The sequence below is a fragment of the Mustela putorius genome, unplaced genomic scaffold (genome assembly GCF_011764305.1).
Source record: "Mustela putorius furo isolate JIRA1106 unplaced genomic scaffold, ASM1176430v1.1 tig00003836_pilon_pilon_pilon, whole genome shotgun sequence".
NCBI lineage: Eukaryota > Metazoa > Chordata > Mammalia > Carnivora > Mustelidae > Mustela > Mustela putorius.
Genome location: NW_025421989.1, coordinates 15,328,470 through 15,355,905, shown reverse-complemented (window position 1 = coordinate 15,355,905; position 27,436 = coordinate 15,328,470). Strand labels below are relative to the sequence as shown.

Below are 27,436 nucleotides of genomic sequence, written 5' to 3'. Positions count from 1 at the left end.
GTTTTCACTTCCTGGTTTCACATCTTAACCACATCCCACATTGGCCCAGTGAGTCCTTTCTGCCTTCTCAGGACCCATAGCTGAGAATTCTTAAGAACAGTCAGACGTGGGAGGCAGTGGCCTTGGACTTGCATCCCCTCGAGCTGTAAGACCTCTGGTAAAACACTCAATCTCTGTGTCTCTCCCTGCTTGGAAAAAGGGCGTTGGGTGTGAGGGTAGTACCTATGCGGTACTCAGCAGTCTTTGGCACACAGTAGGTGCTCAATAAATGCTAGCTGTTATTATTTTATTACACAAAGCTGGCCATGAATATAAGGGCGGGAATGAACAAGGCCTAGTGTGGACATTGCAAATGTGCCTGCCTTGGTGTCCATGGCCTGTGTTTCAACGTGTGAATGCATGGCCATTGTACGGTATGGCAATGAAGGAGAGACCTGTAATATGTGCCCTGTCAAGTCTGCCTTGTCCATACATTTTTTTGGTGGGCCGTGTGCACATATATGCTCGCATGTCTGTAAAACCTGCATGTGTTACTTCTTGCGGTTGTGTCTTGGGAGTTAAGTGGTCCTACCTAGAAAACACACACAGTGGCAAAGGACAGTGGCAATGGCCCTGACACGAAGAAGGGAGAACATATGTACTCTCCTCTTTCTAGTTGTTCTGATATTGATTTGTATTGTTGGCCGTGATCAGCAAATGCATTTAAATATCTTCAAGACCCAGTTTATTCCATAGAAAAAAGCTCAAAGTAATGTGTGAGAATGAGTTCATGTGGATTGGGCTCTGGGAGTGAAGGTGGTAGCTCAAGTTCAGGGATGCTAAGCCACGGCCTTAGGCAAGTCATCCTTATTCTTTTCCAGTTTATAGCAACTATTGAAGGGAGATGACATTATCATCTATGTACCTCCTCAAGGGAGGTCAAGACTGCATAGTAAACATCAGTGAAATGCTGGGAGGGGAGAAATAGCCAATGACATCCTTAAACTCTCTTAAATGTTGGATGGACAGAGGCACCTGAAATGCAGTGTCTCCTGACATTGGCAACCCACCTTGAACTGGGTTTTAGATTGGGTAGATCTGGCAAACAAGACTGGAACGGTGAAGTGCAAAAGCTGAGCCCTAGAAGAGCAGCGGTCTGGGAATTCGCATGAAAACCTGAGGCTCTGTTACACAGTGTCGCACAAAGCAATTAAGTTCAGATTACAGAGAATGTGGGACGAGATGTAAACAGAATCGGCTCGTCCAAAGTTGAAGGAGAGCTCTGAACTCAGGCAAAGCAGATACTGTGGCTCACTAGCTCAGTGTCCTTGGATAAGTCACTGAACCCCAATTTTCTCATTTGCAAAATGGTTGCTCATTCTGGCTCCTTTCTGTTTCATTTTAACTCAGGTGGTGGCAGGGTGAGATTGGATGATGGATAGCAGAAGTGCTTTAGAAAAGACCACAAGTTATCCCAGAGCTGCAGGGAATAACTGTTTCTGCCCAGGGTTAGGTCAGGTGGCCTTTACCATCAGCAACCCCTGCATACCTCGCTGTGGGGCTCGCTTTTCTTGGTCCTATATGTTGGCGATGTGTTTGATAGGACTTGGTGCCACCAACGAAATAACCTTCTTAGAGGCTTTTAAGAACTATTGATGAGCCTGGCAGATAGAAACTAGTAAACTTGTCATTCTTCCTGATACCAGACAGGGCAAGTTGGAGGCCGAGATTCGGTTCAAGAGCAATCTCCTTATTCTGTTCCAGGTCCTGAGTTCACGGTGTTAGTCTCTCCTTGAAGAAGTCATCACTCTCTTTTGCCATTTGCGTAGCACCAGGTTACATGCTATTTTTTACAGAGAGTTTTATAAAGAAATGAACTTACATGTAACGGCATTTTATGATTTCAGCCAGCACTGGGCGTTCAGATGTTATTTTCAAGTCACTTTTGTCCAGACTGGTGGCTTCTCTGCTTGTGTGTCAGGTTTCGGAGGTTTGCGTGTGGACTTGTTCTGCGTTTAGATTTGTATGTGCAGCGTTTGCTTTTACCATAACATCTAGCAGATAAAGCTCTTCACCCATTTAGGGTAGAACTTCATCTTACGAGGTGTCTATGGGGGCGGGGCACAGGAGTCACAGGGAGAAGGAGGTGGGAGCCGAGATCACCTTGCCGTCGTCTGGACCTTCTGAGCCAGAACGGGGAATCCGTACCCTTTACAACAAGAGTGCTGTATTTGCCTCTCATTTCATCGGACACCGTGGAATCACGGGAGAGTGCTTGGCCCCGGACTACCACTCTTCCTCACTCCCCACCAGGGAGAAGCCAGCTGGGATGCACCTTCACTGCCCGGGAAAGTCGGGTCCTCTGTGGGTCGCCCTGTGCCGCCTGCGGACAGTGCTGGCAGCACCTGGCAGTTAGCCCGAGAGCTCTGCTTTTGTTCTCACCAGGCCCAGGCGGCTTGTGGTTTTGTACGAAGGGGTGCAGTGTATTTGTACAGTTGCCAAAGATGTGATTAGACAAGATATCGATTCTGAACTTCTGCCCCCTTTCTTCTGTTCGACTCGGTTCTTCCGTACCGAGGTTCAGGCGGAGAAAAATGGAGCGGAGAGAACTAGGCCATTGGCTTTTGAAACATATTGATCAGTGAGCCCATCAGATGGAGCAAAGACCTTCCCCTTTGTATGATGTCATGCTGCATGGGGGCCTCAGTGTGGCCTGTGATCACCCCTGCAGGGATTTGCTTTTGCAGGGAAAAGACTAGAAAAGGAGAAGAATCACTGTAGGCAGTATCCAAAAATAATGTCAGCATTTCTAAATGTGTTTCCTTGAAGTCGTTGATCCCTTTGGTTTTCTAGGCCATGTGGTGGCAGGAGGGAACAGTGTGAGGTGGTCAGCCTCGAGCGACAAACTTCGGAGCAATGCGGGTGTCACTTCTCTGCCATCCACCTCTCCCTGGCTTGGGCCTCCGCTGCTGCCTATCTGTCTGTCTCCCTACCCCACCCCCATCACACATACCACATGCATGTTCTTTCTGCCCACGGTGCATGTCTGTGGTGTGGACAGTCGCATCTGTACTTGAACCAGCTCTAAGCCAGGGCCTCCCAGTTGGGCCGCTCTGGGTGAGCGAGATGCTGTGACCTTGAGTGCCTCCGGTCAAGTGAAGTGTGGTTCTGGCTTTTATCTTGATTTGCCTGGGTTGGCTTCGTGTGAGCAGCCAGGGATCCTGCTAATGGGTCCCCTGGGACAGAGGGAAGAGGACCGAAGTGGATTTGTTGAAGCCCCGTGGGGCATTTGAAATGGCACCAAGGGCAGGCTGAAATCTACTAGCCTTTGCTTATCACGCCTGAGTTCCAGCGTGTTGAAAGGGTGATGATTAGTAAGAAAAAGGCCAGGCTACTTTATCTTTTCCTTTGCACATTTGGGAAAAATTTCCTCTGCCTTGCTAGCATTAGAAGCAGACCATTCTTTTTATTCTACCATATCACATCAGCTTCCATTAAAAATCAACAGCAGCAAGTACAAAGCCCCATCCGTGGAAAAGCGTTTAAGGCAGCAATGTGCTCCAGCGCTTCAGGGGAGGGCTTCCTGCCTTCTGCACCAACGGATCGGTTTCTCATACCCATGCCTTTCTGACCCAGCAGCTTTTAAAAGACCAAGAAGCATTGCTCTGCTTTCTACTGCCTCTCTCTGAGACCAGAGCTGCCGTGCCTCTAGCCATGTCCCAGAGAGCATATTTGAGACAAGTCAGCTTAATTTGCCTGCATGCCTAGGAAGCCTCTCTTTAAAAGCCAGTTTTAAGCCAAGAGCTGTGTCTAAATATTTTGCTTTTCCCATTCAGGCGAGCGACGGAGGCGCCGCTGCCAGGTGGCATTCAGCTACCTGCCCCAGAATGACGATGAGCTTGAGCTGAAGGTTGGCGACATCATAGAGGTGGTAGGAGAGGTAAGTGTGCCAGGTGGATGGGTGGGTGATGTCGTGCGGGCGCTCAGGACCCGCCCCTGGTTGGCCTTGCTGTGGCGGATGTTAGAGCCTAAAGAGACCTTAGCCGCTATCTGGCTGAGTCTCTTCTCCGAGGAACTGGGTTCCCAGACAGGAATGCCGCCAAGCCCATTAGGAGCAGGTGTGGGCCATTTGAAATTACAGCCTTTTTCACATAGTGGACAAAGGCTTCTGAGATCCTGGGCCACTGCCACAGCTCTTCTCCTCTCCTTCAACTGCCAGTAGACTCGGGCTCTACAGAGTGACCCTGAGCCGTCTCTTGAGGGTGAATTCAGTATTCATCATGGGGGACACTGTAGATTCAAAAGGAAGGAGAAGAAGGGACATTTATAGAAGACTAGTAGTATGAGACAGGTGTGACAAGGTTCTTTACACATTGGCCCATCGGGTGGCCCATCGCAAGCACTTTGTTTTGTGGATGAGAAAAGAGGCTCAAGAGACTCTAGAAGGAAAGAAAAAGAGAGAGACCCTGGAAGAGTCAGGGCTGAGGGTTGGAGCCAGGCCCACCTGGCTGGAGACCCATTGTTCCCTCCACTGCACCGCATTCCCTTACTGCTGCTTGGTCCTGGGTACTCGGGGCCACGCCTGCTGGTGGAGTGTCCCACCATGCACTGACATGGGCCTCTCGGGCTCTTCTCCCCTGTCCTGGGCTATCCTGGGCTTCAGACTTAGAACCTTATCATTCATTCTGATTCAGCTCATGTGTCTATATATAGAAATACAGTTCTCCAAGAGCTTTGGTTTCATGAATACCACTGGACCTTACAGAAACCCATGATCAAAAAAAGAAGCTAGAAGGCAAGGAGGGGATTAAGTGAACTGTGACTTGGGTCTAAGTAGAAGGGCTGAGGCCCAGCCACCAGATTCCCTGATGTTCATATAAACGTAAAGTGAGCATGCATCAAAGTTTTATTTAACTCATTAACGAGGGGATCTGCAAGATGATACGGTTGGCTCAAAGAGAATTGTGGAAGAGTATTTATAATGAGAGAGAGAGAAAATACTTGATTCAGATTGCTAAGGCAGATGCAGAAGTACATACTATCCCACAGGGCAGTACACTGCAGCCTTTGAGGTTGTCTCTTCTCTGGGAATAAGGCACTTGTATCTCCGACTGTCCAGATTCACTTTCATTGGTATCTGAACAGAATCATTCTCATCACTTTTGGTTTTCTGCCGGTTAACATCCGCACTAAGGGAATCATAGTGAATATGGTGTCAGACAAAGATATCTCTCGAGAATCGGTTACTGGGACTCCCAGTGTGACACTGGGAGGACACAAAATAACCCCTATCGCCTATTTCCTAGTTTTGGAGAATTTGTATTAATAGGCCATTAACCATTTTGGAGAGAGAGAGAGAGAGAGAGAGAGAGAGAGAGAGTGTGTGTGTGTGTGTGTGTGTGTGTGTGCAAGTGAGCAGGGGAAGGGGCACAGGGAGAGGGAGAGAGAGAATCTTAAGCTGAGCACAGAGCTTGACTCTCAGCTCACTCCACGACCCTGAGATCCTGACCTGAGCTGAAATCAAGAGTCGGATGCTTAACCAGCTCAAATACCTAGGCATCCCTCATTCATCATTTTGTATCCCTGTTGCCAAGCAGGGCACTTAGGAGATATTTGTCGAAAGCTGACTGAGTGAAACATGAACGGACAGCAGAGTGGAACATTTATGCTAGTGGTAGAAGGACAACCTTGGTAAGACGGAATCCATGCACGACGTTCCAAAGGAAATAGTAAATCGTGTGACTAACTTAAAAAAAAAGTTAAAATTTTGGTATAATTTGAAGAAACTTCAGCAAACCGCCCCTAGAGAACAACAAATAAGAAACATTTTACAATAAATGATCATGAAAAGTTATTATATATATCACTTATGAAATTATACTAAAAAGGTACTATAACAATGATAAATAGTAAATAAATCTGCCATAAACACAAATCCCACAAAGAAAAACCTTTACCATGAGGAAATGTTCCACACTCCTCTTAATTAAATAAATGCAAATTAAGACAATAATGGGTCCTGCTTTTGAGAATCCTAAGAAAACATTTTGCGGTTAAGACTTGGTAATACCAAGGAGAAGTGACAACTTTGTATATCTTTATGATCCGAATATGAAGCTATTTAGCAGGGTATGGCAAGAGCTGTAAAAATCTGAACTAACATCCTTTGAGCCAGTAATCTCACTCCCAGGAATTTATCCAAAGAAAATGGTTAACAGAAAAAAAATATATGTGAAACATGTTAATTGCTTGTGATAATGAAAAATAATCAAGAGAGAGAATAGTTATGTGAATTAAGTGATATTATTCAGCTAGAAGATTGTGAAGACATTAAGATGGTAAACCCAGAGGTCTTTAAATCTGTATTTATTACAATACTGTGTACTATAATTTTCTGTTAAATTCTGCTAACCTGAGAACTTTTCAACAGCAGGGATCTGGTTTTGATCTATCTTAAATTACGTGGTACCTGGAAGAGTGCCTGAAACCTAATACGTACCTTAATGAATGTTTTCTGAATAAGTAAGTGAATAAATGGAAATATGAAAAGATTTTTTTGCAAAAGAAATGAACAGATCAGGACACAAAATTGCATACACTAGGACACAGCCATGTAAAATACATCTCTGTCTGTGTGATTGAAGACTGTAAGGGAATGAGAATTGAAAATTGTTGTGTCACAGAAGCAGTTTTCCTTTAATGTTATAATAATGTTTTATGAAATACAAAGCAAGATAAGGAAAATTATTAACACATTCCTGGGAGATAGTGCCCACCCTCCCCTGCCCCTTGGCTGTAGGGAATGCGGGCGTGGATCACTGAAGGAGAGGAGGGATCACAGTTGTTAGTTAACTCTTTGCACGGAGATGACTTAGGACATCCCTGCTGCAGGACCAGTGTCCTCTTAAGTGCCACACTTCATGATGATCTTGCTTCCCAGAGGAAAAAGGAAAAATATGTAACCTAGGATATTTATGTAAAATAAAACATAAAGGTTGGCCTTTTCAACCACATTTTTAAAAATTATATGATCAAAAATGAGTTTTCTCATTATGTCAATTGACTTGTAATATTGCAGATACTGGGCCATTGTCACTGCATATTATAAAATATGTCTTTTTATAATGGATGTATAAACGTCAGTGGGTATTTTCTCATTCCACCGGAAACTAAAAAATAAACATCCCAAATCACTAAGAACTCTTCAATCACAGGGATAGATTGAGGTAAGACCATAGTTTTGCAAGACTTGGAAACCAGTCAATCTATTGGACAATAAAAATATGATAGATGATATCATGTATATGTGTCTAAATATGTTATATTATTCTTGACTGATTAACAGATTGATTCTACAGTATTGCAAAGCTAAACACACACACACACACACACACAAATGCACACACACACCCTACTCCAAAGGGGAAAAAAAACCAGACAACTCTTAGGAGGATTTTGGAGGTATGGACTGTTTTTTTTTTAAAATTAATTAATTAATTAATTAATTTTCAGGGTAACAGTATTCATTGTTTTTGCACCACACCCAGTACTCTGTGCAATCCGTGCCCTCTCCAATACCCACCACCTGGTTCCCCCAACCCCCCACCCCCCGCCCCTTCAAACCCCTCAGATTGTTTTTCAGAGTCCATCGTCTCTCATGGTTCACCTCCCCTTCCAATTTCCTTCAACTCCTTCTCCTCTCCATCTCCCCTTGTCCTCCATGCTATTTGTTATGCTTCACAAATAAGTGAAACCAGATGATAATTGACTCTCTCTGCTTGACTTATTTCACTCAGCATAATCTCTTCCAGTCCCATCCATGTTGATATAAAAATTGGGTATTCATCCTTTCTGATGGAGGAATAATACTCCATCATGTATATGGACCACATCTTCCTTATCCATTCGTCCGTTGAAGGGAGACGCAAATTAAAACCACATTGAGATACCACCTTACACCAGTTAGAATGGCCAAAATTAGCAAGACAGGAAACAACATGTGTTGGAGAGGATGTGGAGAAAGGGGAACCCTCTTACACTGTTGGTGGGAATGCAAGTTGGTGCAGCCTCATTGGAAAACAGTGTGGAGATTCCTCAAGAAATTAAAAATAGAGCTTCCCTATGACCCTGCAATTGCACTCTTGTGTATTTACCCCAAAGATACAGATGTAATGAAAAGGAGGGCCATCTGTACCCCAATGTTTATAGCAGCAACGGACTGGTTTTTTTGAAAAGGGTTGAATCAAGTAGAGAATCTTAAAACATGATATTTTTTATATATTAATTAAGTTGGATATATATCTTATTTAAGACCATTTAAGATATTTTATATCTTATTTAATTTTGCCTGAAAATATAAAAACGCACATTCATTTGCCATTTGTCAAGGTGTTTTCCTTGAATATGGGTTTGTTGGTTTGAGTTCCATCCTCTCTGCTTCCATAGTGCCTCCTTCATGATTTCCATCAGTTTCTTTAAAATGGACTGATACTAACACAAGGAAAGCAACCAGAGTACCCCCTCCTTCTAAAGAAAGTTCTGCAGTACAGTGCCCCCCACCCTCTCTCTTCTGGTTGTCTTATCTGCACCTAATTTGGCAGCAGGTTTTGTTTTTTCTTTTTAACTTTCACGTCGTTTACCTTTTCCCCTCATCACCACAAACTTTGTCTTCACACCTACCTGGTTTTTGAGCCATGTAACCACATGGTGGGCTCACAGAGCAGCGGCCTGGTGCAGGTTTGGGTAGATGCAGCCTGACCCCCGCCTGGCAGGAGCCAACTGCCAGGCCCGAGTGCTCGGCCCAGATGGGTGAGCTCAGAGGAGGAATTCTGAAGGCAGGGCTGGCTGGGCTGAGTGCACCTGGCAAAGTCACCTTCCTCAGAAAAGCACGTAGAATTCCTCTGTCTCCTGACTAGAGACAGGGACCCAGCACTCATCGTTAGATTCAGCTTTGTGAACCCAAAGGAACTGGGCTGCCAGTTCGAAAGGAAGAATAGCAGACTGAGTTCTTGTTGCTGTTTTTTTTTTTAAGAAAATCACTATAAATACACACTTGTGTCTTTTTTGTCCAGAGTGGAGAGGACTGGTCAATGCAGGTGAAATTGTAATTATAAGACCAGAGATGGTATATAGACAAGCTTGTCAGGAGTAATGGCATTTGAGGGCCTCTAGAGTTTCAAACCTGGCTTATTGACCTATTTTTTAAAGTGCATTGAAACCTCTGTGTTTTCCTTTCTGTGTTATCCAGAGCCTGGGAAATGAGCCACTTTTCTTCTCGTGTTGGATGAGCTTGATCTCAACAAGTCTGTCTGAGTCGGGGCCCAAGGAATATTCAGAGATTCTTGCTTTTATTTGTTCCTTGTGGTTTGTTTTTGAGGTATTTTTCAGTGGTCCCTAGTCAGGCTCGCTGTAGATCAGTGGCTTTCATTTCAGATTTTAAGCCTGACCTGGCCTTATAGTTTGCAAAGGTGGTAACTTGCACTTTCAAGAAACATAGGCATCTTCTCATACCCACAACGTGGGTTTGGTTCTCTCACCTTGAGTTCTATGAGCTGTTGAAATTCTTCAGAAGTTTAACTCAACCAGACAACCTTTGTGGGTACGGATGCGCAGTTATGATATTGTGAGTTATAATAAGAACTATATATGTCTGGTCTCTGGCACAGAGCTCCTAAAACTCTTGGAATTTCCTATAAGAGTGATAAAGGTGTCTTCCCTTATGTTAATGAGGTGACTTTTTGAAACACCTGAGCAAAGAGGCCAGTTGCCAGTGGAGCCAATGGTGGAACTTTCAGCCCCACCCACTGACCCTGGTGAGGGGAGAGGGCCTGCAGGTCGAATCAGGTGCCAGGAGCCAGTGAGTTAATCAACCATGCCTATGTACTGAGGCCTCCGTTAAAAACCCCAAAGGACAGGATTCAGAGAGCTTCTGGGTTGGTGAACATGTGGAGGTGCGTGGGGAGTGGTGCCTGGAGAGGGTCTGGAAACTCCACGCCCTTTCCCCGTGCCTTGACCTGTGCATCTCTTCCATCGGACTGTTCCTGAGTTATATCCTTTTCTAATACATCAGTGACCTGGTAAGTAAAAATCTCCTGCTCTAGGAAATTAATTGAACCTGAGGAGGGGATCATGGGAACCTCTGATTTATGGGTCCGAAGGGTAGGTGACAATCTGGACTTGCAAGTGGCATCTACAGTGGGGGGGCGGGCAGGGAACAGAGCAGTCTTGCAGGTCCGAGCTCTTAACCTGTGGGATATGCAGCTGTTTCTGAGTAGAGAGTGTCAGAATTGAGTTAAATGGTAGGATACCCAGCTGATGTCTGAAGAATTGCTTGTTGGTGTGGGGGAACGTCTCTCACCCCCACACACATTGGAACTGGGTCCAGGGTTCCCAAATAGCAGGAAATCCTCATTTCATTCTTGATGTAGGAACTTCAAAGACTTGCCTTTTGTTTTGTGCTTGCCCATAAGAAGTCAAGTTTATTTAAAAGCTGATTAGTTACTAGGTAACCCAAGCATACCCAAATTCTAACCCATCAAGGCACCCCTTGCTTTAGAAGGGTTTATCTTTTCCAAAAAAGAGATAACATTAATATAAAAATTTGTTTATTAGAATGTGATAATCCAAAATGCTTAGGCTGCTCTACAGTCATTTCTTCCCGTGATTTTGGGTAGACATGTCTGGTGATATAATTTGCAGAGGTGACAGAGCATGTTAAGGAGAGGGACGTCACGATTAGAAGAAAAGGTGATTAGATTAGCATCATCAGCCCACAAAACAGACTACAACTGTATAAAAGCAACGTATTTGCAAGTCAAAATGTATTTATAAGAGATTTGCAAAGCTATGGGATTTATCAACTATTTGAGCTCTTACTCTGTGACAGAAGCTGGGTTCATGGAGAATTAGAGATTTATTGAACGGAAACTGTCTTGAAACATGTTCAGTATAGTCAGGGAGGGTAAGATATGCACAGCTAAGAAGGTAACTAAGAACCCAGGATGCTAGGAGAGCAGCAGACGATGGCACTGACAAATGAGGAAGGATTTAAAAACAAAGGCACTGGGGCGCCTGGGTGGCTCAGTGGGTTAAAGCCTCTGCCTTCAGCTCAGGTCATGATCTCAGGGTCCTGCGATGGAGCCCTGCATTGGGCTCTCTGCTCAGCAGGGAGCCTGCTTCTCCCTCTTTCTGTCTGCAAACAACAACAACAACAACAACAACAAAACAAAACAAAACAAAAAAACCAAAAAGCAAAAACAACAACAACAAAAAGGCACTCAGCGAAGGTGAAGAGGATGCTTCCGAGAACAAGAACTTCAACCACAGGCATGGGGAAGATGAGAAGTATTTGGATTCTTTCAGCAAGCACAGGGTATATTGTGTAAGGTGCTCGGCTGGTCTGGGATGGGGGGGGGGGTGGACAGGGTGTTGGTACAGCCTTGCTCCAGAGTCAGGGACGACATGTGAAGCTTCTGCGGCAGGTGTGGGGTATCAGGAGCAGAAGCTGGCCACTGCGGCAAAATGCACACGAGATAAGTGACAGTGCCTCCTACACTGAACTTTTTTAAATAAGATTTTTAAATTTTATTTATTTGTCAGAGAGAGAGTGAGCGAGCGTGCATAAGCAGGGGAAGCAGCAGGTAGAGGGAAAGGCTCCCTGCTGAAGTCTTAAATGGAAATTGTGTATGTTTTCTTCAGTCATTCCCCTTTGAATTACTCTGCAGATTTCTCTTTTGAGGGGCCTCTTTCATGTGGAATAGGCTTATTCTCAGAAGAAGAGGGAATAAAAAATCACTTTCCTATGTGTATGGAATGTTGTAGCTTTGCCAGAAAGAGGTAATCAGACAGTGAACTACACAGGAATTGGGGGAAAATATTGGCCCCGGCCTTTAGGACCTAGAGAACACTTGTCTGTTTGGCTCAACCAGCTTTCCTGTCCCCACATCAACAGGAATGGTTATTTAAAGCAACTAAAATGGAAAATAATGTAGGTGTTTATGCCATTAGGGAGTGGTTCCCTTAAAAATATTTTTTCACTAATTCCACTAATAGAAAAAGATGTTTTCTAGAAACAATTTGTATTTTTTCAGCAATATCCAAAAGGTAAAACTACACGTTAGAACATTTATGTGACATTCTAGAAAAGGTGAAATCAATCATAGGTGATGAAAATCAGATAAGTGGTTGCTTGTGGAGGTGGATTGACTAGGAAGGGGCACGGGGAATTTTCTGGAGTGATGGAACTTTCTGTATATTGATAGAGGTATGGGTTACTTGGGTGCATATATGAAAACTGATTGACGTGTACTATTAAAATGTGTATATTATATGAATTATACCTCAATTTTAAAAACTTTTAAAAACTAAGTATTTCTCTGGCATTTAAAAATTTTTGAAAATACTTTCCCCTACCTCTCAAAGATGGGTGAAAGGGCCAGTGTGGAAATTCTCATTTAATTATGTCTGAATACATTTTTAATTCAGATATAATTGAAATTAAACACTGTATTAGTTTTAGACATACAGCATAATGGTTTGATACATGTATAGTATATGTTGTGATGAGGTTATAGCAATGATACATAGTTTGAAATTGTTGGGGCGCCTCAGTGGCTCAGGGGGTTAAACCCTCTGCCTTTGGCTCAGGTCATGATCCCAGAGTCCTGGGATCTGCTCAGCAGGAAGCCTGCTTCCTCCTCTCTCTCTGCCTGCCTCTCTGCCTACTTGCGATTTCTGTCTGTCAAATAAATAAATAAAATCCTTAAAAAAAAGTTGTTTTTTAAGATCTACTGTCTTACCAACTTACAAATATATGATACACTACTGTTAACTATAGTCACCTTGCTATACATTACATCCCTGGGATTTATTTATCTTATAAATAGAATTTTGTACCTTTTGACCCCTTCACCTCTTTCACCTACCCCCCAGCCCTTGACTTTGGCAACCACCACCATGTTCTCTGCATCCATGAGTTTGATTTTTTTTTTTTAAGATTCTACATAGAAGTGAGATTATATAGTACTTGTCTCTCTCTGACTAACTCCACCTAGGGTCCTACCCTCAAGGAACTAGAAAAAGAACAAATGAACTACAAGATTGGCAGAAGGAAGGAAATAACAAAGATCAGAGTGTGAGTGAAGGGAATCAAGTCTTAAAAGATCATAGAAAAGATCAGTGAAACTAAGAGTTCATCTTCTAAAAAGATAAACAAAATAGACAGCTCTTTAGCTAGCCTCACCAAGAAGTAAAGGGGACTCAAAATCAGAAATGAGAGAGGAGAGGTTACAAATGATAACACAGAATGTCAAGGGATTGAAGGAGACTAGTCTGAGCAATTATTCACCAACAAGTTGGACAGCCTAGAGGAAGTGGATAAATTTCTAGACCTATAAAGTCTGAATATATTTTGAGGAAACTTTTAGAAATGTTAAGGTGTGGGCCTTTCCTTAAAGCTTGACTTTTCCATTTTGCTTTCTGGGAAGAGTGGAGAAACAGCTCTGGGAACAATAAAGCTGACCTCATTTACCTGTGCGCCTCTCCTGAGATTTGGACTACAAAGGGTTAATTGCGCATAGAAAGCCATAACAGCCCTTAAATGGGTTTTTCTGTCTTGCTACTCACACCCTGAGGTAGACTTTAGACCTGGTAAAGCTGTTATTCCCTTTCTCAGCACAGTTTACCAGGTAAAACTTCAATGCTGGTTAAGTCGAAACTATTCTGAGTCTCTGTACCTCGGACAGCCATGGTCATCTTTGTATCCACAGGTGTTCTCTCTGTAGTGCCTTTAAAATGTAGATAATGTGTGTAAAATTGGGGGGATGTGTTGAAATTTGCTCAGCTGCTTCCCCAACTTCCAGCAGGGCTAAATAGCTAGAGATGTGCTTTTAGGGTTCTGAAGCCACTTAGATGCTGGTGATTGTGAAGACACAGGAATTGCAAGACCCCCAATGCAAACTGTTGAAATGCTTTTATGTGTCTTTCTTTCTCGAACACAGCCAGGTGTAAACTACCCTATTTCCGGTTCTGGACTGAAGACAGGGTTCTCTCTTAGGACAGAGCCATGGGCTCCTGATCTGGCTGGCTTGGGCTCAGGGGCACAGGGTGGAGGCTGTTCTCAGCCCAGAGGCACTGCCGGCAGCAGGCTATAGATGAGTGTGTGTTGCTGGGGGGGGGGGGCAGGGCATCAGTTCCCCTTTATTACTCCCTTTGGGGCAGAAATGGTAAGGCCTTGGTGACATCCATAATCCACAGTTTATTACAAAGGGACACATTTCTTTCTCTCTTTTAAATATAGAAACAAACATAAGGCAAGCTTGATTTCTAAGTGGAGGTGCACAGGTTCTGTATGGTCCTTTCTTTGTTGTGAAAGACCCGCGGATCCCCTTACCCAAGAATCCAACACTGCCACTGGATGCAATCAGCAAGAGGTTCTTTATTGTTACGCAGGCGCCGGTGGGTGGTCAGCGCGCCTGCGGGTGGTCAGCAGCTCCTGCTAGCTGAGCACACCCGGCTGGGGTGGTGCCGGGTTTTTATAGACAGGTACAAACAAGTTTTGGGTGGGGCGCAACTGATTGGTTGACAGAACTTTTGAAAAAGGCATACGTGGAGTTTGCTGATTGGCTTTGGGGACCCGCGCTGGAAGAGAGAGGCGGGGAGGGGGAACAAGCTGATTGGTTCTGAGGGCCCGGGCGTGGGAGGAGAGAGGCAGGGAGGGGGAACAAGAAGGGGGAAGGTAGGAATGCCATCATGGCGTCTTCTATTATTTCTATAAGCCAAGCAGTTACAGAAGGGCAAAAGAGCAATTAATAAGCAATTAATAACCTAATTTACGCCTAAAAGCCAGTGGTTCACAGAAAAGCAAACAAGCGGTTAGTTATCCTATCTATCTTCTAGGGGAGGGGTCTTTCAGTTGCAGGAGCTTCTCAAGCACACTGTGTTTGTTTCATTCCCCCGTGAATCTGCCCCAAGGCCCTGGAGCAGTGCCAGATAGGTGCTTATTAAATGTAGGTCCAATAGGGAGGGGCGCGGAGACCTGGGTTTGGTGGGACTTCATTAAGAACAGTGGCTGCCATCATCCTGTCTCTTGGTCCCATTTGCTCCTCATAGCAGGGCACATCATTTTGTGGGGTAATCAGGGCTTCAGAGACCCCCCATGGAGGGCTCCCCTAAATTTCCCTGCTTTTCATTCTTATTCATTCAGAGCGTAGGGCACCGTGCTTTACTCTTTGAATGAATGAGTGAATGAATGAATGTAATCACTCTGGGCTTCACTGTCCTCATCTTAATACAGGAAGTTGAACTCTAGAATATTGCTGAAGAGGAAAAGTGGGAGAGTGACCCTCATTTTTTTCTTTTTCTCATATCTCTAGCCTGAATCTTAGAACCAAAGCAGCTGGCTATAAGAAGGGATAGTACTGAAAGGTTCTTGCCGGTACAGGGACCAGACCTACCCCCCGCCCCGCCACCACCGCCACCACCACCATCACCACTGTGGCACCTATAATGAGAAATGAACCCCCCGGGCCCTGAGTGGTGGTTGCGCTGCCTGTCCCTCCATACCGCGTGCCTAATGATAGAGCTCTGCTGCTTCCCTTTTGGCCACTCCTCTCAGACTGTGCTGTGACACTGATAGCAGCATCTGGGGGTGTGGTGAGGCAAAGATACCCCTGTTTTCCCGGCAGGCAGCTAACCAATCCCTCACGTCAGGAGTACTTCCTTCGGGGATCTCAGGCTCCAGCCGCTTATTAGTGGGAACAGGGATGCTTTAGATACTGTCGAGCTGAATCAGATGGAATTGGCCCAGCTGCCCTGCGCTGTCGGGGATTCTGCTAGGGACTGCTCATTTGCAGTCCACGCCCTTGGTTTTTCCCTCCTGCCCCATGATTCTGGGAGAAAGAAGGTCATTTTATGGTTCCTCATTCAGGACAGGCACAAAGGATCCCCCACCACAAATCCGGTGACTATTTCTATTCAGGCTCATGGCGAATTTTCCCAACCATCCTAATCCTATAAAAAGCTGCTTGAAAGAATAACACATATCGGTTGAGTCGGCATAGAAACATGGAATGGTTTCAAGTGAAGTGCTGTTAAATGCCACGATGTGGTATTGAACAGTTACTGGGACAGTTGTTCATAGATGTCTGGATTCTTTCCCGAAGATTCTGTGATCACGTAGATATAATTGCCGCTCCGCAAGCCTGCCTCCCGTGAACTCCCTCACAAGTACTCCAGACACCATTCTGATTGTCTCCATCCCACAGGCTCTGTCAGCTTCCCCCTTTCTGGAGTGTCTCACAAACATGCCCTCCTGTCCTACTTCTATGTATCTACCATTTCTCCTCTTCAAGGCCAACCTTAATTTTTTATTTCTTTTTTTCTCAAAGTCTTTCTGTAGCATCCCCCACCTGGGTGAGCTTGACTTTGTGCAACAGGTTTGTTTGTGCTAAGTCATGGCATTTCCCCCATCTATTTACCTCCCATTGCTAGTTTTTAGTCACCCCCATCCTCTCCCTTTTAACCATATGCCCTTTCTACCTTGGTAGATGGTCATCTGCTTCAGGGAGGAAAAACCATGTCCTGTACAGTTTTGTGTCCGTAGTACAGAATCATAATACATCTGTCTCTAACACTGATCGAGTGTATGCATTATCCCCATTGTACAGACAGGAGCCAGGGTTCCTTTGGTAGGAAATATGAATGAGGTTATGTAACTGCTGAGCTTCAGTAGGATTTGAACTGGGCTTTTTTGACTTTAATATTCTTTATCTTTTTAAATTGTTTTAGCTGTTAAATCCTACTTATCAGTTTGAGTTGGTGTTATAAGCATGTGGTAAAAACAAAACAAAACACACAAAAAAACAAGTCCAAGTGTTCAGGGTCTCTTTCTGTTACATTGCACGGCACGAGTAACAAGCACGAGTCCGTGCTTGTTCTCAGAATGTCCTGTTATTTCTCTTCAAGAAGCCACCTCGGTGTTCTGACTTGTGACTTCTGCTCTTCTGTTAGTGGTTCCTTCACAAAATCTTGGGATGACTTTTTACCTTCCTCTTGCTTGTCCCAGCTAATTGGTAGCTCAAGACCAGTTACTACCTCAAAGGGACTTCAGATGCATACCTGCCTTGTCCCCGCCCCCCCCCCCATCGGGCCCTCACTCCCCTACGCAGAGGACTGCAGTAGAGCCGCCCTTCCTCTCTCCCTTCACCCCGTCGCGCTGCATCTCAGGGTACTCTAGAAGCCTTCGGAAACCTGCAGGGAGTCCTGCTACCTTCCAGTTGAGTTTTTAGCTCAGGGCATCTTACCTGTTTATGTTAGGCTGTCTAGTTAGTTTGGGTAGTCTAGGGAAGCCACTGTCACTTGTTAAATAATGGTTTTAAATGCTTAAAATACAGGATTACAAAAGGGAACCGTTGAAATAGCTATCAAGCTATCTTAAAAGCATATTTTGATATGAAAATCTGTGTGATTTCCTATTATAATTAAGAAATAATTCTGTAATGCATATATTAAATGACAAGGTCCCCAGCAGGTGTGGTAACTACCACCACTTCCTAGTAGTCCTCGGGGCAAGCGGTATCTTGAGATCCCAGCAGCTTCTGTGCTGTGATATGAAAATGTCCATAATTTGTTTGGTGACGAGTCATGGGTCCTTCTACTACGACTGTCTTATCTTCGTTTTGTGACCAAAGGAAATGCCAAATGTCAGTCTGACGTTAGTGAACATAAATGGTTAATTCCTTTCCACTTGTGTTTTTGGCCCCCAGGTTCAGTCCCCCTCCCCCGCCCACCCCGCCTTCCTGAGTCTGAATCTCAAGACTCTGTGAGGTCTGTGATCTCATTCCCGGTCAGCTTGTAAGCTTTGGGTCCTCCCGCTCTCCCTGGGTGGGCTCTGCACTGTGCACCATACAGATGGGAGAGAAAACTGGGAGCCACGGTGTCTAACCTGAGCTCTGCATCTCTGTTCTTCTGTTTGCGTCTGTGCAGGTGGAAGAAGGATGGTGGGAAGGCGTTCTCAATGGAAAGACCGGGATGTTTCCTTCCAATTTCATCAAGGAACTGTCGGGGGAGTCGGATGACCTGGGCATTTCTCAGGATGAGCAGCTCTCCAAGTCAAGTAAGGAAGTCCCCCGTGCAAGGGGGGTGGGGGCACCGGCGGGTGCTGCTCCAGCCTCCCCGCTGTTCTGTAGCCCGTGCCGGGGGACGGCGACAGAAGCTCCCGAGTACACTTCTGCTTGTGCTGCCTTCACCCCTGCAGTGTAGTGGGTTATCCTTGTAAAGGTGCGAACTGCACCTTCACACGTGCACAGGCAGATGCTGTCCATCTCTCAATAGGTGACCGTCAGCCTTCGTGGCATTTTAATATTCCCCTATGGCTCATATTACTGTTTTCATACCCTTCTCTCACTGCAAGTGGATCATTATTTTTTAAATGAACCAAATGAGACTGTATTTCTCAGCATCCTTTGAGGAACTTGGAGGAAAATGGCACACGCATGCACACAAAAACCGTTGGTGGGGAGAAGTGCTGTGTTCGGGACGACTGCGTGCCAGTTTCCTTACCAGTCTGACAAGACAGCTGAGAGGCCAGCCCCACCTTGGGTGAGCATGTGTGTCTTTCTGCGATGGTGAGAGCGAACTCCAGGTCTTTCTTTCTCCAGCTTCTCTGCTGCCCTTTCCAGCTCATGGAGCAAAAGGTCAGGACCTGGAAACTTTGTTCTCCCAGTTGCTAACCCAACTTCCCACGTGGGCATCTTGAGCCAAGGTCATAGCGTGAATGTCGTACGAGGCTCGACTGTGTCATGGTGGCGCGGCACGCCTTGGGTTTGCAGACCTCCCTTTCTAAACTCTGTTCTGTCAAAATAATACTGAACCATCTTTCTTTTCCATTTGGAAAAATCTGGCTAGAGCGGTATTCCCAAATTAGATGTGTCTCTTTTATTTAACCAGTAGTCCGATGGACAGACTCCCAGTTTGGAGGTAAAGCCACTTCTGGGAAAGTGCTCAGATGACCTTCTTCACTTGGGCTCAGCAGCTCGGGCCTGTGCAGTCTGCCATCCGTAGAAACAGCAGCTCTGGCTGCTTGACTCCCAGGCTTCAGCAGTACCCTTTCCCTCTACTGCCAATGCCAGGGACCTTACCCCTGAACTCCATTCCATCCGAGGGTCTATGGGAGGAAATATGGGAGGTGATTTTGGAGCAAGTGAAGTACCTTGGAGCCCCTGCTGCCTTCTCTGGCTTGGGGTGAGGTTATTCTCCGCTCACATGGCCTGGCTAGCGAGTACAGCCTGGAGGGCAGTGAATGTCCTTGACCTTGTGATAATGGGAGTTGCTGTAGGTCCTGAACTGCTCATCGATTCTAATTGTCTTGGTGTCTCCTTTTATACATGGGAATAGTGCCATACCTGGTAATCGGGTCCTATGATAAGAATACTTTACCTCAGGGGTGTTGTGGATTAAATGGGCTTTCTTGGAGGGAGGACCAAATCAGGTCATCATACCGTTATTTCTGTGGGGAAGTCCATTATGAGTTCTAATAGCAGTAATGTATATAAATCATCTCACCCATATGAGGCTGTCCATAAATGGTCACTTTCATTGTTAATCATGATAAACTCTTGGAATATAACCAGTTTGTATGTTGAGGCTGACGTACACTCATTGGTAACCTGCTCACTGAAGCATTTTGTCTCTGCCTGTGGAAATTACTTTGAGATTCCTTTACCGATGCAGAAGAGGAGATCTAGAGAGGTATGGGACAACCTCTCTGGGAGAACCTTGACTTCTCGGTGTTCTGCCATGTTAGCTATGCTTTCACAGCAGGAGGGGCAAAGAAGTAGTGCCTTCTGTATTTTGGAACTATTGAAATAAACTGCCTCCTCTTGCTCTAACTTAATATGGACCTTTGAGCCTGCCTGACCCCCTCGGCTCAAAGTGCATAGTGCTGGAATTTCTGGGACAGGAGGTTAGGAGACTGAGTGGAATGGTCTCTCTGGGCACTTAGCCTTCCTTCACATGTTCAGGGGCTGCTTCTCTTGGAAAGGTGTTCACCAGCACTCATTCAGTTAAAAGCCCTCCATTTCAGAACTAGGAGAGCCCAGAAGTTTCAGCAGCCATGTTAAGTTACTACAGAACCTGTCCCTTATTGAGGGGTTTTGAGGTTCCCGAAGAGGCATTATCTCCTAACAAAGATGGATGATTCTGAAGTAACTACATGGCCTTGGCAGTCTTCCTGTATATATGGTTAAGGACAAGAGGGCCCATCTCTCCATCTCTCCATCTGTCTACCCATACCCTCCCTCCCTCCCTTCTTTCCTTCCTTCCTTCTTTTCTTCTATTCCTCATTCATGCAACCTTTGCTGAGCCCCTGTTGTTACTGAGATATTCCACAAGACACGGAAGAGACAAAGTCCCTGCCATCAGTGAGCTCACATTACAGAAAGGGACTACACAAACCGGAAGTTCACGAAGGTGCCCCAGGTGCTCCATGAGTGTCTGAGGAAAATGGTGGAAAGGCCAGTCCTATTGGGTTGTGGGAACAATGGTGGTCACCAAGGACTTCATACAAAAGCAGATGTGATAATAATGTCCCCGGGGCTTGCTGAATAGAAGTAATCCCTTGAAAGAGAAATAGCATCTCTCAGCATTCAGGCTTTTCTATAGCTATTTACACTCTGATGATACAATGTCTGTCAGGATGGTAGAATGTATAAAATGCAGCCCAGATCACGTACAGAAGTGAGGTATACTGATAGGATTTGTCTAAACAGAACCTTTGGTTTTAGAATGATTCTGTTTATTCCCTATTCGCAGAGAATGCCATCAGTAGTTTCAGTATGCTTTACTTTAATTTTTTTTTATTTTAAAGGAATTATAGGGTCACAGGTAGGTGAAAAAAAAACCAACAACAACAAACCCAGGACTGTACAGAGAGATCCCATGTACTGCTCATCCAGTTTTCCCCAAGGATAACATCTTGTGTAACTGTAGGAAATACCTATTTACTTCTATCATAAAACTGAGAAAGACAAAGGTAGTTCATGCACAAAAGAAATCTAGGTTTTTACACTGGTACGAGCTAAACTGTACTTAATCAGGGTCTTTGTTAGACCAGTCCACTTAGTATTCCTAATGTTTATGCCATTTTGGTAACTTTTAGAGAGTCTTGTGGCTTCAGATGAAAAATGCTCTTAATTTAAACGCTACTAGACATTAGGCTCAGTTTTTTAAGACAGGTAAAATCTGTGTCCTGGTACATATAAAGAAAACTTTGTATACATTGTATCCTTGTATATATCTTTGTTGTACACACACACGCGCGTGCACACACACCCCTATATGTGCACATAATTATTTGGTATTTGTACTCTTTACATTTCTATTTCCGGAAAGTATTTGAGCATAGTTATGAAGTTGAATTTTGTCAACCGATGAATGAATATAATAAAAGAAACCTGGCATTATATTTCTAAGGAGCTGTGCCCAGACGGCTTGACACGTGGCAGGTGTTCAATAAGCACTTGCTGAGTCCTTTTTTACTCGAAGGAGGCATTTTGATCTTTGAATGACAGGTGCAAATTCCTTGAACTTGCTTTTCTTTTACCCTGATGTATTTTTATATATGGTGGTGGGTAATGAAAATCTCCAAACTTTAGATCTTTGTTCAGGGTAGTCCAATCTGTCAAGGAAAGAATTACAGCAATTGTATTGGTTGAAACGTTGATTTAAACCTTTTACCTCAGATGAGAACATTCATAGCTATGTAGTAGCAGAAACATTTTGCTCCATGTTTGAATTTGAAAACACTATTGTATTTTATACAATTTATGGAATATTAAAGGTACTTTTTCACAGAGGTTTTTATTGTAGAGAATTTCTAACACATACACAAGTCAAGAGAATAGTGGTAATGAACTGCTGGTGGTCTCAGCACCCAGCTTCAACATCCATTAGCCTATGGCCACTCCATTGCAATTATACCACGGCCCCATCCTCCCCCATGTTACTCTGAAGCAGACTCCACATAGCATATAATTTCAGCCATGAATATTTCAATATGTATCAATAAAAGGGGGGGGTCTTAAAATCCTTACCACACCAAAAAAAAAAAAAATAATGGCAGTTCCTCAGTGTAATTAAATATACAGTCAGTGTTCACTTTCCCCTCATAGTGTTTTGTTTTGTTTGAAGTTTTATTAAGTGATCTCTACACCCAAAATGGGGCCCGAACTCATGACCCGACCAAGAGTCAGATGCTCTACTGACTGAGCCAGCTAGGCACCCCATAGTCTTCTATTTTTAATATAGTTTGTTAGTTTGAATGTGCATTCAGAGGGGGTACATGCATTGTGGCTTGTATCTGATTATAATCAAATGTGTTGCAAGTCTTTTGAAATCTATAGATTCCTCCATGTCTCCAGTTTCTTTTATAATTTTTTATAATTAATTTATCTCTTTGCTGGAGAGAGAGTACAAACAAGGGGAGTGGCAGGTAGTGGGAGAGGGAGAAGCAGACTCCCTGCTAAGAGAGAACCTGACCTGGGGCTCAATCCCAGGACCCTGAGATCATGACCTGAGCCGAAGTCTTAACCGACTGAGCCCCCAGGCGCCCCTCCCTTTTAATTTTTTACTGACCAAACTGAGGTCCTTTGTCCATTGATTTCCCACCATCTGTCTTGGCTGATTTCATCTCTTTTATACTCTTGACTCTTGTGTTCGTATATATTGATAATCACATCTGGGGGCTTGATTAAATTGAGGTTTGAAATATATATATATATTCCCTAAAATGTCATAGATGGTGGTGTATCATCTATATGGAGGCTCATAATGTCTAGCTGTCTTTCTTTTTGAATGTTAGCAGCCACCGATGATTCTCATCCAGATCTGCTGGGACTTGCAAAATGATACCAACAAGGAATTTTCTTTAAAAGAATGTAATGGGCTCCCATGAAGCAGACCAATGGTGAAAACATTTTGAATAAATTAGTTTTTTTTTAATTAAGGTTTTTAAAAAGAAAACATCCAAGAGGTTGTAATAATAGTGTAGGCAGAATCTTACGTTAGGAAGGGAAAGGCATTCAGAGATCTTCCAGCCCGGTTTCAGATAAGAACCCTAAAGTCCAGTGAAACTGAGTCCTGGATGTGGTATGGCTTATGAGTGACAAGGCCACAATTCCATGCAGGCTTTTCACACACACTTTGATATTGCTTTTATTCTGGCCTGCAGTTTACCATTTCACAGAGCATCTGACAAATTTCAAATTTGAGTAGAGTTTAGATTATTTCTACTTATTATTACAGATCATTAATTATACTGATATTATATTAAGGTATAATCAGAGAATATCCTGAATCCATAAGATTCATTTGCATGCTGAGGTAAATCCAGATGTTACTGTTTTTCAGACAAATTTTGCTTCACATTTAAGACATAAATGTTTCTTTCATTTCTAACATCTTTTTAAATATTACTGAATATCTCAGATTCTAAAGTGATTGTTGTAAAACAAAAAAGTATTCCTGTTAGCTTAAAAAAAAAATCAGCTACAGAAACCTTTTCAATTATTCTCCGTAATTTTCAGAGGGACAAAATTTGCATCTTCTTTCTCTAACCGTTAATAACAAGGAGATTTCAGTTTGAATTGACTTTGTTGTTTTCCTAATTCCTTATCTTGGAATTTTAGATTCTGAAGCTTTAGTGACTTGTCAAGCTACAACAAAGATGGAGGTGGCCTTTTAAAACTTGGGTCAAACCACTTTCATGAAACAGAAGTATTGTATTTCATTAGTTATAAGATAAAGATTATTTTTTTATTTTGCGCATTTTGTTCCTTTTAATATTAGATGTTATTTGTTTTGTATATGACCTTCTATTAGCATTGAAGAGCAATTAGCAAATTGATGAAACAGTTTAAGGCAAAATTAGATGCTCGGATAAGCATATAATTTTCTATTGGAATTCTAAAATTCTTTCCTTCTGGAGTGTTTGCTGCCTTCAGGTATTAGTACTTAATAGTTATAGTAGAGAGTATATCTCTTCCAATGGAATACACAGCACTCATATTCATGAACTTTCCAAGTGCCCATCTCTTTTGCGCTTTAGATAGAATGTGTGTGTCCTCACTCACCTGCGGCCCAGGCTCTGTTTCCTGTCACTTTGCTGCCAGTGGACCAGGTCTTTGCACCCACACTGGCCGTTCAGAGACATCAGAGCTGTGTTCTCCCTCAGTGATCTTCAGACTTGGTCCTGGGGAAGAACACAGGGAGGTGCTGTTGTACTTGGAGGGACTTTATTAAAATACTGATTCTTCTTCCACTTCCTTTTTCTGACACGAGAGGACCCCCGCTGTTTAGTGTGGGAGGGCCTCACTTGCAAAACTTCTGTGTTCCTTAGGAATAATGTCACCTTGGTGACCAAAGTGAAGCAGAATAAAAATTACCCAAATAAAACAAGCTGCTGTTATTTGCTCCTTTTTTTTCTTTTTGTCATCAAAGTTCTCAAGAATCTTTGGAACACTTTATTGTCTCTCTGGATGATTCTTATGTAGCCGATGGTTTTGAACATCTAGGTTTTCCCTTTAATTGAAAGTACAGCACATTTGTCAAAAAGGGCAGATTTCAGAACGAGGGTATCCCACCATGCCTGTAGGACATGGACGTGGGAAATGCCTGATGGCACTTCAGTTGTCCATCGGGTCATGCACAGTTCTCTTCATGTCTCAGGAGTGACATGGGCCAGAAGCTGACTTGAGTTTTCCATTTCCCTAAAGAACGTTCTAAGAAGTGAGACAAGTTGCTCCCTCCCTCTCAGCTCCTCTGTAAACGTAGCCTGCCTTTCCCTCCTCAGCCTTACTCTGAGTGAGCTGTATGACTGGCCTCTACTCTGATAGTTAGCTCATAAGCCATAAGAGAACCTGTTTGTTGGGTAATGTGGAGTAATGCATTAATCAATTGAGTTTGCCTTTAGCAGACCATTTTACCTGCCCATGGTATTCTCTGTAAGGTGTGTGTGTGTGTATGTGTGTACTCAAACTAGGACAGTGTGTGTATATTTTCTGTACTTAAAATTCCCGAGAAATTTGGGCTTTCACTGTGTGTCCAGTCCTATGCTCTTGATAACCTCTGCTTGAAACAACAAAATAGAGATAATTTGACATTTGACAGTGGGTGAGTCCTATGTCCTCATGCTTAAGTACAGTCTCATGATTGATAAGGCACAAGCTCAATTAAAGTGTTTCAAGAAATAAGGTTTTCTGCTGTCCTTATTGCTGAGAAGAAAACCCCTTACATCTACGTGGACCATATTGGTTTCAATACTCATTGATGAACGCCCCCCCCCAGCATATTAGTACCTTTTCTTGCTGAAAGGTACAAAGGGCAAAGTCTGTAAAGAGAATTCTGTGCCTTGTCAAGAATCTTGGGGTCATATATGGTCATGTATATCATTTTGTATTATACAGGGCCCCAGGGGTAGAAGATAAAAGATAATGGGCCTAAATCTGTATTACACATGGGTCATACTCTCCAAAGGGGAGTTTGCCCTGTACAATTGAGTTCCTTAAGGAATCCAATTAATTGATGTCCTCTGGTTAATTGAGGTTTTCCTTTTCTTGAGTTCAAATGTGGAAATGGCTTCCAGGTTTAAATTGGGCGTAATCTACATGCCAGTTAGTTGCAGAGGCAAGCCCCTCTTCTGGGTGCTCGTTGCCATCGTGGTTGCGTGGGGACTTGGGGCTCATTCTATAACATTCTTAAATTCTGCCTAATGGTCTCTAATTAATTTGCCGATAAAACTCTTACAGCGGATTCATTGAAGGCAAGTTCAGTTAAAGACTCTCCCTCTTCCTTCTTTTGCCATCATTTGCTCCCCCTTCCCTCCTCTTGTTTTTCTCTCCCCTTCTCTTCTCTCATTCACTGTCAGGAAAGACTACCTTTGAAGGGACAATTCTGTACCGAGCTGCACCGGGAAAGACGGAGGGCCACAGACGCTATTACAGTGAGTGACCTTAATGGCAGGAGGCAATTGTAAAGTTACCATCCGGTACTTGTGGTTCTTGACACGGCCGCACTTTCCTGAGCTGCTCATGCTTCTGCCAAGTGTCTGTGTGAATTTCCGATCCAAGGACATGGACTTATTTCCCCGAATAAGTGCTGTCTCCTTGGTGCGTGCTACGGGAGCATCCTCATCACCAGCCCTGGCGCTTTCTTGTTTGCTTTGTGCCTCTGCCATGTGTGTAACATGCGTGCATGAACCATGCGTGCGGAGAAGGGACCGTTAGCATTTGTCATGGCATACGTCCTTGTACCGGTATCTCTGGGCTTCTGGGGTGGCGTAAGATGGCTTCCCGGGGAGACGTCAACCTCTCCTGGTTACTGCTGTTCCTGAGTGGCTCATGAGAAGCCAATAAACCATTTCTTCCTTGTGTTGTTCAAAGAAATAAGAATGTGGCATGAAAGCCCAGGCCAGCAATGGCGTTCTGCTCTGCTCATTCTGCTAGTCACCGCACGACAGACTTCTTTTGGCAGGACCCACGTATAGCCTTTTGTGTTGTGAGATAAAGCTGCCAAAAGTTGAGGGGTAAGGACATGAATGAGATTAATGAATGAGTTTCGTGAAGCTCTTAGAATGGTTCCTGCCACTGAATAACACTAGACACGTGAGTTCTAAATTTCAAATCAACAAAAATGGCTCACAGATCTGAATTGATCCGTGCTGGAATATTATGGTAAATTACACACAAGTGTAATTTATGATGTCATTTGGCCAGCCATGGAACTGAGAAAGCTTGAGGCTTTGTTCTTTTGTCACCTGGAAGGCAAAGCCTCCTCCGTGGTGTGCCGACACACGTAGGCACACACCCTGTGTCTGCAGAAGTAGTGGAAGAGGAGGTTCAGATGTGAACGCCAGAGCCATGCTTCTCACACTGCTTGTGGTGAAGCTTGTTTTTATTTCCGTCCCCCCCATGGACGGAGAGCTGGTCTTGCTGTACGTGACTTTACTACGCATGCCGTGTGCCGTCTGCATCTCACCACGGGCGTTTGACAGGCCAGGACTGGTCTGTCCCCTGGTCACCTAGATGAGTCCCCTGGCCAACTGTCTGAAGTCATACCGGAGCCCAGTGCTCTATGCGTTTCCAAGCGTGCACGCTTCTGTACCGGTCACAACCCCTTCATGACCTGGCCCCAGACCACAGACAACGCTCTGCGCTGTACTGCCTGTGGGTGTCACTTAGCATTCTGAGCATGACATGGGGACAGTCTACGGGAAAGCGTGTGTGATGCACACCAGTAGCTAAGAGCTGCAGCACCCAGTCGACATGAAATGTCACCTTTCTTTCCCTCCAAAGGGAAGGAACTAGATTTTGAGTTATTTCACCAACCCAGATATTCAGCTATATAATTTGCATACTTAAAAGTGATAGAAGCAGGCTGCCAGAATGTCTGGAAGAAAAATCTGCCG

The 27,436-nt window shown here is 44.1% G+C and overlaps 1 protein-coding gene across 6 annotated transcripts in view; it reads left to right on the top strand.

The window, feature by feature from the left end:
• Positions 1-27,436, top strand: part of SH3KBP1 (SH3 domain containing kinase binding protein 1) — a 340,162-nt gene that overhangs the window by 175,874 nt on the left and 136,852 nt on the right. For 4 of the 6 annotated variants that reach the window (XM_013059639.2, XM_045089360.1, XM_013059636.2 and 1 more), the window contains 3 exons: positions 3,816-3,919; positions 17,962-18,091; positions 25,898-25,972. In XM_013059639.2, the coding sequence (XP_012915093.1) occupies positions 3,816-3,919; positions 17,962-18,091; positions 25,898-25,972 (309 nt within the window). The remainder of the gene's footprint in view (positions 1-3,815; positions 3,920-17,961; positions 18,092-25,897; positions 25,973-27,436) is intronic. The other 2 variants (XM_045089361.1, XM_004758945.2) reach the window with 1 other exon arrangement.